This window comes from Aotus nancymaae, unplaced genomic scaffold (assembly GCF_030222135.1).
Source record: "Aotus nancymaae isolate 86718 unplaced genomic scaffold, 86718_ANA_hifiasm-v0.15.2.pri h1tg000036l, whole genome shotgun sequence".
Classification (NCBI taxonomy): Eukaryota; Metazoa; Chordata; class Mammalia; order Primates; family Aotidae; genus Aotus; species Aotus nancymaae.
In genome coordinates this window covers 92932936-92951886 of record NW_026988450.1, presented here as the reverse complement: position 1 = coordinate 92951886, position 18951 = coordinate 92932936, and the positions used below count along the sequence as shown (strand labels likewise).

At 59.4% G+C, this 18951-nt stretch overlaps 1 protein-coding gene across 1 annotated transcript; it reads left to right on the top strand.

The window, feature by feature from the left end:
- The first annotated feature begins 789 nt into the window (after positions 1 to 789).
- ZFTRAF1 (zinc finger TRAF-type containing 1) lies at positions 790 to 13981 on the top strand. Its single transcript, XM_021676008.2, has 4 exons — positions 790 to 1387; positions 10549 to 10787; positions 11360 to 11571; positions 13141 to 13981. The coding sequence occupies exons 1-4, from the start codon at positions 1004 to 1006 to the stop codon at positions 13530 to 13532; spliced, it is 1227 nt and encodes a 408-aa protein (XP_021531683.2). The 5' UTR covers positions 790 to 1003; the 3' UTR covers positions 13533 to 13981.
- Positions 13982 to 18951: the final 4970 nt, after the last annotated feature.

Genomic DNA, 18951 nt, shown 5'->3' with positions numbered 1-18951 from the left:
TACTGTCTGGGACCCCTGGACCGAGAAGACTTAGCCCTGGGCCCTTACTCTCCTGGGACATGGTGAAGTTCTAGATATCCTGGCCTGGCCTGGCCTGGCAGGTGGCCCTCTGGGGCAGTGATCTTCAGAGACTGACGGCTAAGGTGGAGGCAGGGGACGGCTATACCACAGCCATTTCCAGAAACGCACATCCTCCCAGGGCTGATTTGCCCTCCTGTGTGCCTCTGGCCTGTGGAAGCCAGCCCTGTTCCCTAAGACCTTCATTTTCCTCAGTGGACCCCTTCAGCCTCCAACCCTAGGGTTAGGAGGAGGGGTTCGGATGAGCAGAGGATTAGATTCCGGTGGGTTAGGGGTCTGGAGTCCCTTCTCCCCGGAAGTCCCTCCGCTTGCGTCCTGTGGAGACCTATCGGATCCCTCACGGAACAGAGAAGGGTGGCCGGCGGGGTTTTTCATTTGTGCCCTTCCCCTCTGGGAAGAAGACACGAGCCTGAGTTTTGGGGGACAAAGACGCAGGCACGCTCCGCCGCCGCTGGCTCGTGGAGCGTGGGTGCTGCGCCGACGCCGCAGCTCGCGTGGGCCTCCCCAGCTCCAGGTGCACGTCCCTCCGTGGGTCGCCCGGGCCCCGCCCCCTTCCTGCCCACCTTCTGCAGGGGCGGGCCCTCGGGGGGCCTTCGCGCTCCCATTGGTTCTGATCCCTGCGCCGTCTCGCCCCAAGCGGCGCTTCCATTGGCCCCGCGCGGAGCTCACGTGACGGGGAAGACGAGGGGGCGGTGGCGGCGGGGCGGGGGGAAGCTCACAGCGAAAACAAAGATGGCGGCCGTGTCGGAGTCGGTGGCCGCAGTGGCTGCGGGGCGACGCGCGGGTCGGGCCCACTGAGGCGGCGGCGCAGGGAGCGGAGTTGCGGGGTCGCGGCGGCGGCGGGAGAGCGGCGGGAGCGCGCGGCGCCCCTAACTTCTAGCCGCGGGAGCGCGCCGGCATCCGCCAGCCGGGCCCGCCGGCCGCTATGTCCGGCGCCGAGGAGGCCAGCGGGGTCGGCCCGGCCGCGGGGCCCGCGGGCGCCGTGCCGGCCGGGGTCGGGGTCGGGGTCGGGGTCGGAGCCGGGCCCGGGGCGGCCGCCGGGCAGGCGGCGGCGGCGGCGGCGGCACTAGGCGAGGCGGCGGGGCCTGGGCTCCCAGACGAGGCGGGCTTGGCGGGCGCCCGGCAGCTGCAGCTGCAGGAGGCGGCCGGCGACCCCGACGCGCCGCCCAAGAAGCGGCTGCGGGCGGCCGAGGCGGCCGAGGCGGCGGCGGCGGCGGCGGCGGCAGGCAGCGGGAAGTTGGAGGAGCGGCTCTACTCGGTGCTGTGCTGCACCGTGTGCCTGGACCTGCCCAAGGCCTCCGTGTACCAGGTAGGGCCGCCGGCCGACCCCGACCCGGCCCAGCCCGGGCCTGTAGCCCCCGCCGCGGGGCCCCAGGATCTGCGTGTCCTCGGAGGCCAGGCCCGCGGGCCCCGGCGGCCGGGAACCCTCTCCGACCCTTACAGCCACTTCTTCGCCCAGCGGGGCTCCAGCGCTTGCTCCGAAGCTCCTCGCTGTCTTTCTCTCCGGGCATTATTTTCTGCTCGGGACCCCTCTTTTCTGTGTTCTGACCCAGGTTACTTCCCGATCTCAATCGCGTGTCTTTCGCTTACCTCTCCCTTCTCTTTTCCAGACTTCTCCACTATCCTCTCAACACTCTCCCCTCAAATCCACACCCTCAAACTGACCCTTACCCCACAACTGCTTCCCCCTCCCCAAGCTCCCTGGACTGAGTCCTATGCTCGAGAGCTCCTTCCCCATTCTTCTGGCAGCCACACCCCCAAGCCTGTCCCTCCACTCCTGAACATCCTACGGACGTTTCCTTTTCTATTCTCCTGGGTGGAAGAATTGTTTTACTTTGTCCATTTCTACTTCATTCTGAAAAACAGTAAGGAGAGAGGGGATTGCTGTTGGTCTGGATGAAACACTTGCAACAAGTCCCACAGTCTGGGTACCTTCTCGAGTCCCAGCCGAACCCCGCATCCAACTGGACCTGCCATGCCCCACGCTAGGCTCCTGTCCACCTCACCCAGGCCAGGCCAGGCTTCCTGGCAACCAGTGCTCCAGGAGGCCGGTCCACCCCTCCTCCCCCACCTTCACATCCAGCATGGCAGCTGGACTCAGCCCTTAAGCAACCTAAGGCTGTTAGAGAGGGTACGTGGCCCAGGTGGGTTTGACATGCCCCTTCCCAGGCAGCAGTAGGGACAGACTGATTGACACCCAGAGGCAGAGTACAGTGCCCCACCTTCCCTGTTTCTTTCCCTCCCTTTCAACTCCCCAGTGCCTTTGAGAAATGAAGCAGGTTCTCTGTCAGCTGCTTTTACACTTATAGGAGCTGCAAGTAGCTAATGGAGCTTTGTTTCCCTGCTTGCATTTAAGCTGGGGGGCCTGGATGAGAGACTACTTTTGTAACAGGTGGTATAGGGCTAGTGTGGGTTGTCGTTTCCCCAAATTCTGGATCTCTAAGTCCTTCTTGCTCTGCCATGACCTTGTTGGGAGGACCCCGGTGGGGAGGGGGCACTGGCTCTCACCTACCCTCCTGGGTGTCAGGCACCAGGGACAGCTAGGGGAGCGCTTTTCACAGCCACTGGCCCCCAGAGTTAGCAGTTACCCCTTGGCTTTGGCGGTGCCTCGGCTTCCAAGACGTGCCCACTCTCCAGCTCCTTTTTCCTGGCTCACGACCTTCCATCCACATGCGGAAGTTGTTGTTGTTTGCTTTTTGTTTTTTCAGAGTCTTACTGTGTCACCCAGGCTGGAGTGAAGTGGCAGGATTTAGCTCACTGCAACCTCTGCCTCCTGGGTTCAAGCAATTCGCCCTGCCTAAGCCTCTGAAGTAGCTGAGATTACAGGTGCCCGCCACCATGCCTGGCTGATTTTTATATTTTTTTAGTAGAGATGGAGTTTCGCCATGTTGGCCAGGCTGGTCTTCAACTCCTTACCTCAGGTGATCCACCCACCTTGGCCTCTCAAAGTGTTGGGATTACAGGCGTGAGTCGCCGTGCATGGCCAGAACTTACTTTCTTGGGCCTCGAGGGAGACTCCAAGGAGCCAAGCCAATAGTGCAAGATCACAGGGGCACTGGGAAGTCTCCTTGTCTCCCCACTGGTGGGTGGGCTGGAGCTGGGCCTGGTGTGATTATGGGCCACGTGGTACGGGTCCCTGGTGCACCCTGTCTCCCAGCTGGGTGGGGTGCTTCTGACCAGAGCTCCTGGTGACCAGGCGTCTGAGCCTGGCTGGTTCAAACCGGCCTGCGCTATGCAGAGCAGAGTTGTACCCGGGGCGGCCAGAGGCAGGGAGCTGAGCAGGTGTAATGGAGACTGAAGGCACTAGGGCTGCCCTAGCTGGTGGCCCTCCCCGGCCTGGGGGCTCTGCTCAGTGGCTTCCCTGGGAACAGAGCAGCTGAGCAAGGAGTGCTGTGGGCACTGACCTCTCCGAATACTGCCGAGAACACCTCCGGGGGTGGCTCTCTTCTATGGGTGGTGCCCCTGGAAGGTCAACACAGACCTGGAGACCTGGGCCCTTGCTTGCTCTGCTCCCTGGAGAATCTGGGCACAGATGGTGTGGGCCCCCACATGCTGCCTTCTGTGTGTCCCTGGGGCCCATGTTGGCCATCACCCCAGCCTGCGCTCAGCCCACTGTATTCTACTGGCCTTCTTTGGTAGCCGTGTTAATTGGCCGTCTCTAGCGGCCGACGTCAGGAATGCAGCACGTTCCGCCCTCTGTTCTACTAGAATATTTTTCCTGACCCCAGCAGGACACATGGCTCAGGGTGGGCACCAGCCAAGCTGTGCTCTTGGGGGCTGACTCAGTGCCCAACTCTGGTGAGGAGAAGAGGGGAGTGGCCATGCTGAGCCCGGTGTTGTCCCTGGGACTGGGGCTGTAGGGGACAACTCCGTGGGCCTCTGGAGTTGGCTGGGTCCTCAGTAACTTGAGAGTTTGTCATCCAGATAGCAGATGCCACCAGTGCTGGCAGGAAAGCCTCAGGTGGTGGTAAAAGCAGATGTGGGCCCCACAGGCAGTTCACCCACCTGCCCCTGGGTCTGAGCCCTTGGGCCTTCAGGGCTGGCTGACCCATGGGCCTGTGCCTGCACGATGGCTCCTCACAGGCTGGGAAAACTCCTCGGGCATCAGACTGTGGCCCTCATATGAACGGCTTCTGCCACTGCCGTGTCCTACATCACGGCAGGTTGGGGCTGCAGCCAGCACAGCAGACCGGCTTTGATGTCCTCTCTGTGGGTGTTAGGTGTGTCTTGGGTGACTGGCCTGACAAGGTGTGCAGCCACCTTCTGGAGTCTCAGGTGGGTGGCAGGGCAGTGGGGATACCCGTGCAGGAGCTTCTGGCCAGTCCAGGCCGAGCAGGTGGTCAGGTCGCTTCTGCCGGTTCCCTGCTCTGTGGCCTGAGGGCAGTGTGTCCTGTGGACACCTCTGCCCGTGGGGCACCTCCTCTGGGAAGACACAGCCTCAGTGATTCCCAGAACGTTGCGGCTGCAGCCTCATCCTGGACCTCCCTTCCTCTGTTTTGGCACAGCCGTTCAGACGAGGCCCAGTGTGGTCCTCCATAACACAGACCTGGCCCTGCCCCTTCCTGCTGATGTCAGCTGAAGCCCTGAGCCTTGGTGATGGCACCTGGAGGAAGGAACTGTGCATCATTGCACCCCTCGTGGGGCATTCTTAAGGCAAAAACAAGCTCGCTGGGGTGTAAGGGTCAGGCAGGGGCCTCTCACAGATGTGGTCCAGGCTACATCTGATGTGGTCCAGCTGCCCCTCAAGTGCAGTCCTGCACAGTGCCCTGCCACTGCTGTGCCTTCCTGCCTGAGGTGTCCTCCCCGCCCCTGCACACCTCTTGGGCCCCACTTTGAGACTATACTCACCTTGCTACAAGGATGCCCTCCGGCCCCATCTGACCAGAGTGTGTTCACTCTGTCCTGTGGGTGGGGTGTGTGTGTTGCAGTTGTTGACATGTCACTTGCTTATGCCCTCCCACCTGTAGTGCCCATGTCTCTGTGCCACATCTTGACAGTCCCATTGATAACAGCCCAGGAAGCAGAGATGGCTCCATCTCTGCCCAAGCCCCATACCCCCACCGGCCCAACAGTGTGCCATCCTGTGGGGGTGGAGTCCCCATCCATGTGTCCAGGGAGCTTTGGGCCCCTCCTCACCAGCCTCCTGGGCAGCAGTGCAGGACTGCAGCTGATTAGCTCTTTGAGGTGAGAAAAGTAGCAGGAAAGAGCCTTATAAATATGTTTGCTTAGGTATCTAAAACTTACGGGAGCAAGAAAGAGTTTCTGGAATCTCTGGCTAGGTAAGAATTTTTGTTTTCTGTTGTGGTTGTCGTTTGAGTTACTTTTAGATGTAAGCAGCCTTGTTCTGAATGTGAGCTCAACTCTGGGACCTGACTGGCCCCCATTTGAGGTCTGACAGCAGCAGCAGGCGAGGGACTTCAGATCCAGCCTGGGCTGAAGGTTTGAGTCCTGCTGTCACACTTAGTAGCTGCGTGGCCTTGGACAACGTGCCAGTCCCTCTCAGGCGCATGTTTGTTCTGGGGCCTGAGAACAGGCCATGTTTGGTCAGGGCTGAGCATGTGGGGTGTGCCCTGAGGCACCACTGGCCCTGCTGGGGCATCACCTGCATGCGGACGGCAGAGGAATGGGGACCTCAGCCAGCTGAGCATCGCCTGTGTGCGGACGGCAGAGGAATGGGGACCTCAGCCGGCTGAGCATCGCCTGCGTGCGGACGGCAGAGGAATGGGGACCTCAGCCGGCTGGGCAGTGCTCTTGGGCTTTGTGCCGCAGGGAAGCCCTTTGGCTGCATTTTGGCTCTGACAACCTCTGTCAAGGGCCTGTGGATCCCTGACAGCTGGTGAGCAAGGACACTGCTTCCATGGTTCTGGGCATCATGCCATCCTCTGGTGGGAAACAGGAGGTCCTCAGGGCCTGAGAGAGCCATGCAGTCCAGGCTTGAAAGGGGTGCTACAAGGCCAGCTGACCATAGGCAACTTAGGACCACCAGGAAGTCATGGAGGCCCTCAGTCGCGTCAGAGCCTTCTTGAGCCTGTTCAGTTCATCTAGCTCCCACTAACCCCAGGGAAGAAGCAGCTCAGGTGGAGACCCTGGGTCTGCACAGGCTGGGGGTCACGTGAGCTGCCTGTAGCCCGGCAGAGGGGAGTGCTGGGTGCTGTCTCAAGGATGCAGGTGCAGATGGCCATTTTTGGGCCACCTGCGTGTATCAGCATCTGCAGAGGGGCCTGGGGTCTGGCTGCTGGCTTTGGCAGCCCCAGGGACTCTGCCATGGCTGCCCACAGTGGTGGTGTTTCCTCTGTGCCTGCTGGGTGTGGGGCAGTGCCATCCTGTCCCATCCACCTCATCAGCACAGAATGGAGCTGGTCCTGTACTCATCACCTGTGCCTGTGAAGAAACTGCGGCCCCGAGAGGGATGGTGTGAGCCTAAGGTCATGCTACTGGTGACCTGTGGGCTGGAGTCTGAGTCCATCACTGTGGCTTCAAGCCCCCATCTGCCCTAGGACAGTCTGGGAAGCCCTGTGATGTCATCCCCCGTGATGTCAGCCCACCGTGGCATTCCTTGTGATGTCATCCCTGTGACATCATCCCCTATGATGCCATCCCCCCGTGATATACTCCTGTGATGTCATTCTACGATGGTATTCCCTATGATGTAATTCCCCGTGATATTCTCCTGTGCTGTCATCCTGCGATGGTATTCCCTGTGACATCATCCACCTGTGATGTCATCCCTGTGATGTTCTTACCCAGTGGTCATCTGTGTGACATCATCCCTGTCATGTCATTCCCCTGTGATGTCACCCTGCGATGGTATTCCTTGTGATATCACCCATGTGAAGTTATCCCCCATGATGTCATTCCCATGATGTCACCCTGTGATGTTGTTCCCCCGTGATGTCACCCTGCTGTGGCCTTTGTGATGTCACCCATGTGATGTTATCCCCCTATGATGTCATTCCCTTGCAATGTCATTCCCCCATGATGTCATTCCCCTGTGATGTCATCCCCATGATGTCCTTTCCCAGTGATGTCATGTGTGTGACATCCCCATGATGTCACCTTGTGATGTCGTTCCCCCATGATGTCACCCTGCGATGGCATTCCTTGTGATGTCACCCATGTGACACCCCCTATGATGTCATTCCCCTGTGATGTCATTCCCCATGTGATGTCATCCCCTGGTGGTATTCCCTGTTATGTCATCCCCATGATGTCATCCCTGTGATGTCATTCCCCTGTGATGTCATTCTCCTGTGATATCCCGTGGTGGTGGTCCCTGTGATGTCATTCCCCTGCATTGTCATCCCTGTGATGTCATTCCCATGAGTCACCCCCGTGATGTCATCTCCATGGTATCATGCCCCTGTGATGTCATCCATGCAATGCCACCCCATGATGTCATCCCCTTAATGTCATCCCCTGTGATGCCATCCTTGGTTTTGGGGGATTGTGATTGTGGGGTACCCTCCGCTCCCATGGGGTCTTCCCAGCTGGTGGTGAGAGGCGGCCTGGACTGGGTGCTGTAGCAGCTGGGGCCTTGGACCATGCCATCTCCTGGACTGTGCAGAGCCCTCCAGGGCCCAGCTTCTGGTGGGTGGTGGACACAAGTCAGAATCAAGTGCATCTGGCCAGACGCTGCCAGAGCCGAGGATTCAGCTGCCCGTGGCCTGGTCTTGGTGTAGAGCCAGGGTCTCGCTCAGGTTGAGGAGGCCCAGATGGCAGGGAAGGCTCTGGAGCATGTGACTGTCCTGCTGTGGACAGACCTCCTGGGCTGAGTGTTGGTCGGCCCTGGGCGTGCACCTAGAGCGCGTCCCTTGACCAGTGGGAGGGTCTGTGGGTGGGTGTTGCCAGTGTGTCCAGGGCACCCCAGGGACTCACTGTGTTCTGACTTGAGTGAGGACACTGGGCTGAAGGGGCAGTGGCCCTGCGTCTCAGAGCTTGCAGGCCCTCTTGGAGGCCCAGAGGGAGCAGAGGGAGCCAATTCCATGGTATGGAATTGAATGAGCCCATGCTGGGGTCTGGAGGACCCCAAAAGAATGGGGCCTATGGCCAGGGGCTGGCCCAGGAGCTGGGGTGGATTTCGGGGTGAGAGGCTGGCAGTGCTGGGAGGTAAGTGGCGATGTGCTTGGCAGCCTCAGTGCCCCTTGGGAGGACCCAGGACTCCACCTCGGTCTTCCTGAGCTACCCAGAGCCAGGAGGAGAGGCCAGGTGGTCTTGGTGGGTGGGATCAGGTGCTCCAGCCCTGCCTGGAACTCCCTTGGGAGCTGGGCCACAGCCAGGAAGAGGACTGTTGTGCCTGTGCTCAGGCACCTGTGCAGAGCTGGGCCCGGAACCCCTTCCAAGGCCCCCGGGCAGTCTCGCCAGGAAGTGTCTAAAGCAGTCCACATGGAGTGGCACGGCTCCAGGGTAGGGGGCTGTGAGAGAGTGGTGCTGTGGGCCCTTCCTCTGTGCCTCCCATGGGGCAGCTGCTTCAACACCATCTGTGCTCACTCCCTGCCCACAGTCCACCCACCGCTGACCCCTGGACAGGGCTGGCAGATTTTCACACCTCCTGGGGGCAGGCCTCAACTTGTCCCCACCCCAGTCAGAGCCAGCCTCACTCCCTGCCTCAGGTGGCTGTGTATGTTTTAATTTTCATTTATTTATTTTTGAGGCTCTTGCTTTGTCTCCCAAGCTGGCGTGCTATGGTGTAGTCTTGGCTCACTGCAGCCTCCGCCTCCCGGGTTCAAGCAGTTCTCCTGCCTCAGCCTCCCAGATAGCTGTGACTACAGGCATCTACCACCATGCCTGGCTAATTTGTGTATTTTTAGTAGAGAGGGTTTCACCATGTTGGCCAGGCTGGTCTCAAACTCCTGGCCTCAGGTGACCTGCCTGCCTTGGCCTCCCAAAGTGCTGGGTTTACAGGCATGAGCCACCGCCTGTAATTTTAATTTTTAACCAGACTCAGAACTTGAGAATCAAATGTAGGTAATGGGTGGCATTCATGGGGATGTGGATTCCATGAAAGAGGGCTTTGTCCCCACTGTTGGTTCTCCACATGTAGGTCCTTTCACCAGACCCTAGGCCTGAGTTAGTAGCCTCAGCGTCTGGCAGCTCCTTAGCTTGGGGTGCATGGGCCGCTGAAGCACTAGGATGGCACCTCAGGCTTACCAGGGCCCCACGTGTGCAGGGGTGGCCTCCCAGTACTGCCAGGCAGGGCCCTGTGAATGTCCCTTCCCTGACACACATCTGGGTAGAGAGGCTGGACCAGGGCAGGCCCCTCTGCTGCACCACATCCTATTCTCAAGACGGTGCCAAGTCCCAAAGGAAGCCTGTGGCCCAGTGGCTCTCTGGAGGTTTGCATGGCTGGCAAGCCTGGGCCAGCTGCTGGAGAGGCATCAGGACAGGAGTGACTGCTGACTGCTCCCCTCAGAGCTGTGAGAGTCCCTAGGTGGGAGGCACGTCCCATCCCTGTCACTCCTGCCTGGCCCTGGAATGCCTCAGCCCTGCACATTCCACTCCAGCCAGGGATGTGGGCAGCTATGTCTGCTCAGCTACACAAGGCTTTGCTCTTGTGCCTCTTGGTTCTGGTCTGAGCTTCCCACCTCCCACACTGTTGAGCCCCCACAGGCTGGGACTGAAGCTTGCCTTGTGTCTCAGTGGCACCAAGTGGATGCTCGAGGTTTATGTCAAGGGAGTGAGAGAGCCAGGATGGGACCACTGGGCGTGCTAGCAGCCCACATAGGGAGCCCAGTGGGAGGTACCCTGCTCCTGCCAACCCCGGTTACCCCAGCAGGCTTGGCACCCACTCAGAGCCTCCACTCCCACTCCCCAGGCATTCCCTGTTTGACCACCTGCCCTTGTCCTGGACCAACTTGGCTCCTGCCTCCCAGCTCTCAGGAGGCCTCTATAGGTAGCCGACCTCCCTGGATAGGGGCAGCTGCCTCCTTCCACCTGGGCTCCCTGGGGAAGGCTGGAGTAGAAGGGCCAGGCTGGGCTCACCCTGAGCCAGGTCCTCAATCCAGCGTGAACGGCCTTGCCAAAGGCCCAGAGAGTATGCCTGCCCCAGTGTGGGAGCAGCGTCCACTCCCCACCAGACAGTGCTGACCAAGACCCTAGTGTTCCTGGAGGGCTCCCAAACTCTGGATCTGTAGGGGCGTCAGGGCAGTCGCTGGCCCCTGGGAGAGAAGCCTGGCTTTAAGCCCCAGGTGATTGAACCAGTCACTGCCAGAGAGAGCTGTCAACTGTGTGAGCTGGTGAGGTCTTGCTCTTTGGACCTCTGATCTCTGCAAGAACCCAAGCTGGCTCTGCCCACCCCTCTGGAGCAGCTCTCAGTGTTGGCTACACTCCAGCACGACGCAGGGACAGGCACGTGCGCCTCTCTGCACCAGCTGCAGTCCCTCGGGACACCTGGCCGGAGCTGGCAGGCGTGGGCGGGTGTGTGAGCACGAGCCCGCAGGTCTGTGAGCTTCGTCTCCCTTTCCTTCTTCGCAGTGTACTAATGGTCACTTGATGTGCGCTGGCTGTTTTATCCACCTACTAGCAGATGCCCGGCTGAAGGAGGAGCAGGCCACGTGCCCCAATTGTCGTTGTGAGATCAGTAAGAGCCTCTGCTGCCGGAACCTGGCCGTGGAGAAAGCCGTGAGCGAGCTGCCTTCAGAGTGTGGCTTCTGCCTGCGCCAGTTTCCCCGCTCCCTCCTGGAGAGGCACCAGAAAGAGGAATGCCAGGACAGGTAACCGAGGGTCAGGGGCTCAGCCTCACCATGCGGCTCAGGACTGCTAGAAGCCCACCCTGGTGCAGCAGGGCCCGTGCAGAGTGAACTGGCCATGCCTGCCGCCTGGGCCTTGGGTACCACCCGTGCAGCCCAGTGACGGTCCCAGGGAGGGTGCCGCACCCAGTTGTTCAGGACATGACCCTGGCCTTCCAGCGCTCTGTGTCTGTGGGGAAGCCCCTCAAAGGGCCCAGGACAGCGTGGGACCTCGGGGAGCTTGGTGTGAGGCTACACTGGCAAGAGCCCATGGCTACCCAGCCACTGGAGGCAGCTACCAAGTCTCCTGGAGTGAGGTTGTGCAGGGCCACAGCTGCCAAGCACAGGAGGGAACCAGAGCCGTGGTTCTGGGCACGCAGGCTCAAACGCACACTCTTCCTCTCCACACACTGCCACTCTGACCCCGTCCTAGGTGCTGGGCTCACAGTTGTGTGTGTCCCAGAAAGGGGTTCTTAGCTGGATGGAAGCCATATGAGAGGACAGCTTGTCACAGCTGCCTGTTCTGGGCTCGTGACTGATGTGCCTGCCTCCCCTAGGGTAACCCAGTGCAAGTACAAACGCATCGGCTGCCCCTGGCATGGCCCCTTCCACGAGCTGACAGTGCACGAGGCTGCCTGTGCCCACCCGACCAAGACAGGCAACGAGCTGATGGAGATCCTAGATGAGATGGACCAGAGCCACCGCAAGGAGATGCAGCTATACAACAGCATCTTCAGCCTGCTCAGCTTTGAGAAGATCGGCTACACAGGTGAGGCGCCCCGCCGCCTGCTGCATGCCACACAGGCGTGGGCATGGGGGGCTGGCAGCCAGGAGCCTGGGGCAGAGGCTCTGGGCACTGGGCACTGACTGCGCCGGACGGCCAGGCTCTGGACAAGCTCCCAGTGGACAGGAGGACACCTCGGGCGAGAAGACAGGCCGGAGACTGAGCGGAAGGAGGGGCCGAGACCGACCCCAGGTGCACACCTATGTGGCTCTCTCAGCAGCCCTGCCCACCTGTCCTCCCCACCCTGGCCCCACCACCCCAGCAAGGTGGCATCCTCACTGTGGGGCTCCAGAGCCTCCAGACACTCAAGGTCTAACCAGAAAGTGGGCAGGTCTCAGGGGGCTGGGAGCTAGGGGCCCGCCCCTTGGAGCGTGGGGTGAGACAAGCACCCTGTTGAGTGAGGACTGCCCGCAGGCAGTCACTGCCCCAGCTGTGGGCCTCTCAAGGCTGGCACGAAGCCATTCAGGGACAGGGCTGCAGAACAAGCTGAGGGTGCCCGACTCAAAGCTGTAGAACTGGGAGCGGACACCCACAGACGCACAGGCTGGACGCAGGCCCAGGCCCACTGGATCTCGTGGCTCTCAGCCACTACCACCGCCTTTGAACATGTCGGGGAGCAGGAGCCAGGCCAGAGCCTGGTCCAGAGGACAGCGAGAAGCACGTGCTGATGCTGGGGCCGCTGGAGGAAGCTCCGTCCCGCTACTCTCAGCCCACACCAGGCAGCTGGCTCAGAGCACCAGGCATGGCGCAGGCAGGGCGGTCATGGGCAGCCAGTCCCACCCTGCTGCCTGGACTGGGCCCAGTGGGGTGTGTGGGCCTCAGTAGGCCAGAGAGGCCAGGGGCCAGGGGCCTCCACGGCAGCCACAGCCCGTGGTGAGTAGCAGCCTTAGCTGCCTGGAGATACCAGGACCTCATGGAGGTCAGCTGCAGCTGTGGCCAGGTGGGAAGCCCCATTCGTGCAGGAAAGACTGGCCACCTGAGAGCCCACGCCTCGCAGAGGGACTTGCCAGCCACGGGCTGTGGGCTGCACAAGAGGACTGTGCAGGCAAGGTTGCCTGCTGACTGGCAGCCCCAATCCGGCCTGGAGTCCAAGGACCTGGCACTCCCCTCGGGCAGGGCTGGGTGCCGCAGCTGCCTGCTGGCTTTTCTGGCAGCTCTGTATCAGAACCAATAAAGTGCACTTGTTCTCGGAACCGCATCCTGTCTGTGTGTCTGCTTACCCCGCCCTGGGGGACACCCGGGGCTCAGGGTGACGAGGGAGGCCAGTGTGGGTCGGGCACGCCTGGGGTGTGGCCTGACACGTGCAGCCAACACGCGCAGCCTCTGGACTCTGCAGCTAATCTGTGTTGATTCCGTTTGTAGTCCCCCAAGCTTGTGTGCGCCTCCATTTGCCATAGTTGCATTTGGCTTGCTTGTGACAAGCAGAGCTCGGTGTCCGGGTAAGTTGCCTTCCTCTCCGGCTGAGCCTGCCCTCGGCCTGGTCGGGAAAGGCGTCACTGCCCAGCCTTGCCCACACTAACGGCCGGCTTTTTCCGGTCCTGTCTGTCTCCACAGAGGTCCAGTTCCGGCCGTACCGCACAGACGACTTCATCACGCGCCTGTACTACGAGACGCCCAGGTTCACGGTGCTGAACCAGACGTGGGTCCTGAAGGCTCGCGTCAATGACTCGGAGCGCAACCCCAACCTGTCCTGCAAGCGCACGCTCTCCTTCCAGCTCCTGCTCAAGAGCAAGGTCACGGCACCCCTGGAGTGCTCCTTCCTGCTGCTTAAAGGCCCCTACGACGACGTGAGGATCAGCCCCGTCATCTACCACTTCGTCTTCACCAACGAGAGCAACGAGACGGACTACGTGCCGCTGCCCATCATTGACTCCGTGGAGTGCAACAAGCTGCTGGCCGCCAAGAACATCAACCTGCGGCTCTTCCTGTTCCAGATACAGAAGTAGGGCGGGGCCTCGGGATCCCCAGGAGCCGAAGGGCAGCATCCCAGCACCGCTGCCCTGTCCACCTGGCTGGCAGCTGCTTCACATGACTATCTGATCATTTTAGCAGAGGAGGAGAACAGACGAAGCCAAACACTGGGAAAGACTGCATGTGTGTGCAATGGCCCGCCTCCGGCTCGCCCCTCTGCAGCCCTGCCTCCCTTCCTTCCCAGGGCACTAGAAGCTGGGCTGACCCAAAGAGGAGGGGGTGCATCGGGCGCCCCAAGGCTCAGAGACCGGTGGCAGCAAGGAGGCCGCTGAGAGGCACAGCGACCCTGTCCCAGCCCTTCTGCACAGCCAGGCGGCGGTGTTGCTCTGTCCCTGCACGGTTCTGGCTGGGCGCAGGGGCCTTGCTGACATCAGACGGCATTTCCGAATATCTGATTGCGATTAAAAGGCAGCCTTGTTTCATACTTTCTCTTTTGTTCGAGGTGAAGGCATGGCTGTGAATGGACAGCGTGTTTGACCTGGGGGTCAGAGCCCGCCCCATCCCCATTTCTGTGCCCACACATGCCCCCCAAGGAGAGACTCAGAGACACTGCCTCCCCTTACACTTTGTCATGGTGTCTCGAGACTGAGGCTTGGGCAGGGAGATCCAGGTAGGGTCGGGGCTGTCCTGGCCAACCGGCCGCTCCCAGTGAGAACAGGACTCGGCCACCAAGGCTCAGCAGACATTTTCGGAAAGCAGGGTGAAATTGTCTCTTCCCAGGAAAAAGATTAAACTCCTTGCAGGCTCTTCGATAAGTCACACAATTTTAGTGAGAAAGAGTCTATTTACTGTAGATTCAGCCTTGAGGGCCCAGTGTCCCCAGGCTGTGTGGAAAGCTTGGGTCAGTGCTTGGGTGCCTGGCTGGGTGGGAGTCTGAGGGGTGCCCCCGTGCTGCTCTCGGGGTCTACTGCTGACGCTGCATCCAGTGCTCACTGCAGAGGTCAGATGTTGGGCAGCCCAGCTTCTCACCTGGAAGAGGTGGGCCCTTCCCATCCTCACCCTGGCTGCCTCCCCCATGCTCCCTGTAGTGGTTGAGCTGGGCTGGCCTAACAGGGTGGGAAGGAACCCTGCCTGGAGGGGTGAGCCCTGGTTCTTTCTTCCCCTGGGACCCTCAGGGTTACTGGGAAGGGTAGCGCTTGACTCCCCCACCCTTGCTTAGGAGATGTGGCTCTTCTGTCATAGCTTTTTGTTGCTTCAATACCAAAGAACTGGTTTCCTGTCAGGTGCAATACTGTGCCTCAGAGCAGCACCACCCACTCCGCCTGGCTGCCAGGGCCTGTCCCCCATTGTCCTGTGCTTTCCTGGCCACAGATCAAGGGCTGAGGAATGGAGAGGAGGAGCTGGGGGCAGAACGCAAGCGCAGTCATCCGGGCTGCTGAGCGTGGCTACGCACAGCCCAGCATGACCCAGTCTGGGAGAGCTCTTCCCTCCCAGGCAGCCGCACTGCCCCTCACAGGCCAAAATTTTCTGGGGCTGTTTCTGAGAATCCTGTTGGGTTTCTACTCCCAGGCCAGGGCGTGTGGCCTGCTGGGAGTGCCTTGCTGCTGGAGCCTTTTCTCCTGCAAAGCTGCTGTGGCCTGGCCACCAAGGGCATGGGAGGCCTCACATTTGGTTTTCTGCTGCCCACAAAGACCCCAGCCAGCCCCCAGCAAATCCCCGGGAGCAGCTGCCTCTGACTCGGGGACCACCAGGGTGAATCCTGCTGTGCTTTGGGGCTGCCCACCCCCATGCTCTACCCACATGCACAGAGGGATGGGCTATGACTCTGCATCTCCGTGTCTTTAGAAGTCAGATACCCTGTTGTGTAGTGTTTCTGGGTCCAAGGTGATGAAGTTGGGGGCACAGGTGGGGCAGGCTTGCCCTGTCCACCTGTGTTTGGGTGTGTGTGTGAGAGACTGACTTAGCGGAGGGTCAGGCCCCTGCATGTCTTGGGGGAACGCTTGTTCTTCATGGGCACAGCCAGGCTGGGATGCTGGGGGCCTGGAGGCAGCAGATCTCTGCAGGTGAATGTACCTGTGTGGTTGCGGGGCCACATGGAGAAAGGAAACCCAGGGCTGGTTGAGCTCCTGCAGCCCCACCTTGGTGGTCCTGGGGCAGTCACCCCTGTGGGAGTTCAGGACAGGAGGGGCCGGCCTAAGGGCAAGGGCAGTGCCCACACAAGGCCCTTCGAGGTGCAAGTCTGCGAATGTGGCCCAGGGTCCTCGGCACGGCGTCTGCCCTGTGACCATGATGTACAGCAGCTGAGCCTCATGGCCTGGGGGAGCCAGGCACCTGGGAGGACCACAGCATGTCCTTGGCCACCAAGGACTGGAGCACAGGCTTCCACATGTGATGGGGCTGCCACACACAAGGCTGTCTCCAGGACCATGTCATCTCTGCATCCCTACCTGCTTCTTTGTCGTCTCTGAGGATGGGGGTGTGGGGGTCCAGACACGGCAGATGTGGGGGGCAGAGCCTAAGCTAGTCCCCACCTTTCTCCCTCGCTTGTCTCACCCCCACCCCTTGGTGAGCACCACATCTCTGTTTGCCCAGAGTGAGACATTTACAAAAGTAATACAAATAAGCTGGGCACAGTGGCTCACGCCTGTAATCCCAGCACTTTTGGAGGCCGAGGCGGGTGGATCACGAGGTCAGGAGTTAGAGACCAGCCTGACCAACATGGTGAAACCCCCGTCTCTACTGAAAATACAAAAGTTAGCTGGGCGTGGTGGTGCACGCTTGTAGTCCCAGCTACTTGGGAGGCTGAGGCAGGGGAATCGCTTGAACCCGGGAGGTGGAGATTGCAGTGAGTTGAGATCGCACCACTGCAATCCAGCCTGGGCGACAGTGCAAGACTCCGTCTCAAAAATTATTTAAATTTTTATTATTTTATTAATTTTATTATTTTATTATTATTATTATTTTATTATTATTGTCACCCAGGCTGCAGTGCTGTGATGCGATCTCGGCTCACTGCAACCTCCGCCTCCCGGGTTCAAGGGATTCCCCTGCCTCAGCCTCCCAAGTAGCTGGGACTACAGGTGTGCACCACCACGCCCAGCTAAGTTTTTTTGTATTTTCAGTAGAGACGGGGGTTTCACCATGTTGGCCAGGATGGTCTTGATCTCCTGACCTCGTGATCCGCCTGCCTCGGCCTCCCAAAGTGCTGGGATTACATGCGTGAGCCACCATGCCCGGCCAAAAATAATTTTTTAAAGAGCAGAGCAAGAAGTGTTTTTATCATTGTTGGAAATGACTTACGTGTCACTTTTGTGGTCTGCGTTCTCTTTGGATATTTTCTGTATGTAACAACTGTAGTTTAAAAAAATATTCCAAACCATGTTCTGTCTGTGTTTCCTTACCAGAAGACAGACCCACGGCTGGGCCTTCGGGGCTCTGCTGGCCTCCCTGCTGCCCCCAGCCTGTGGCAATCTACTTCGGGCCCGCAGCCCTGCTCAGCACTGCCTGACACGTGTATCTTGTCTGGTCAGTGGGGGAAATAGGCATAGGAGAAATTGGGTTGTCAGCTGGGTACCGTGGCTCATGCCTGTAATCCCAGCACTTTGGGAGGTCCAGGCGGGTGGAACACGAGAGGTCAGGAGTTTGAGACCAGCCTGGCCAGCGTGGCAAAACCCCAGCTCTACTAAAAATACAATAATTGGCCAGGCATGGTGGTTTACGCCTATAATCCCAGCACTTTGGGAGGTCCAGGCGGGTGGAACACCAGAAGTCAGGAGTTTGAGACCAACCTGGCCAACATAGTGAAACCCCAACTCTACTAGAAATACAAAAATTAGTTGGGTGTGGTGGTGGGCGTCTGTAATCCCAGCTATTTGGGAGGCTGAGGCAGGGAGAAGCGCTTGAACCCAGGAGGCAGAGGTTGTAGCGAGCCGAGATCACTCCATTGAACTCCAGCCTGAGCCACAGAGTGAGACTCCATCTCCCAAAAAAAATACAAAAATTATCTGGGGGTGGTGGCGGTCACCTGTAATCCCAGCTACTCAGGAGGCTGAGGCAGGAGAATAGCTTGAAACTGGGAGAAGGAGGTTGCAGTGAGCCAAGATCATGCCATTGCACTCCAGCCTGGGTGACAAGAACAAAATTCCATCTCAAAAAAAAAAAAGAGAGAGAGAGAAATTGGGTTGTCTCTGAAGGGGAACTGGGCTTCCAGGAGCTGGGCTATTCTATGGACCCTGGGGCTGGAGGGACTACTTAATCGTCCTGGTAGCTCAGGGGGCCCCTTTGCTTCCAAGCCACCCTGTCTTCAGCAACTCACCCGAGTCCCCTGCTTCTGAATCTCACTCCCCACTCCCTCCCTCGTGCCTCACTGTGCCCCTCACACACCCCACCGGCTTGCCCTCCAAGTAGCTGCCTTGGCTCAGAGCCATGCTTTGGATGGGCAAGGGGTTGGCAGTGCAGACCTCCACATCCTGTCCTCATACCCAGGCCTGATTGGATTTCCTGCCTCCTGCAGCTTGTGATGGCATAAGCCTGCAGGCTTGACCTGGTCCCACCCCTGCAGCCTTGGAGGCACTGAGGCCCAGATCTGCCCAGTCCCAGGGCTATGCCAGGAGGCCAGCACTCTGCTGTCAGCCTAAGCAGGCCCCGCAGCCTTTCCTGGACCCAGGGACTTGTCACTGCTCCATGCCACTCACTCTTCAACAGACCTCTCTGGCTGAGTTTTGCCCAATGACTTGTTACAATTATGATGGAAATTAACCCACCTATCTTCCACTTTTTCTGATGCTCCCCAGTTGGACTCTGTGCACCTAGCCTCCTCCGGGGCCTTTGGGAAACCAGCCATGGCACCAGAGTGCAGTGCTGGGTATGCTGTGTAGCCAGGAGTCAGATACCCAAGGCATGGTAGGCGTTTGGTCCTCAAGGTAATGGGGGACAGCATGGGTATTTTAGAGGCCTGGGTGCCCCATGTCACAGGATTCCAGACATAATTTTGCAGTCGTTTTCTTTCTTTCTTCTCTCTCTCTGTCTCTCTGGCCAGGCATGGCTTACACTTGTGGGGCGGATCACGAGGTCAGGAGTTTGAAACCAGCCTGGCCAGCATGGTGAAACCCCCTTTTGTATTTTTACAAAAATTAGCCAGGCGTAGTGGCACGCACCAGTAGTCCCAGCTACTGGTGAGGCTGATGTAGGAGAATCGCTTAAACCCGGGAGGCAGAGGTTGTGGTGAGCCGAGACCGCACAACTGCACTCCAGCCTGGGAGACAGAGCAAGACTCTGTCTTACCAAAAAAAAAAAAAAAAGTTATTCAGGTTTTCATGCTGGTAACAAGAAAAAAAAAAAAGATGTGTCTCACTGTGTTTGCCCAGGCTGGTCTCGAACTGCTAGGTTCAAGCAATCCTCCCGACTGGGCCTCGCAAAGCGCTGGGATTACAGTGTGGGCCACTGTGCCCGGCC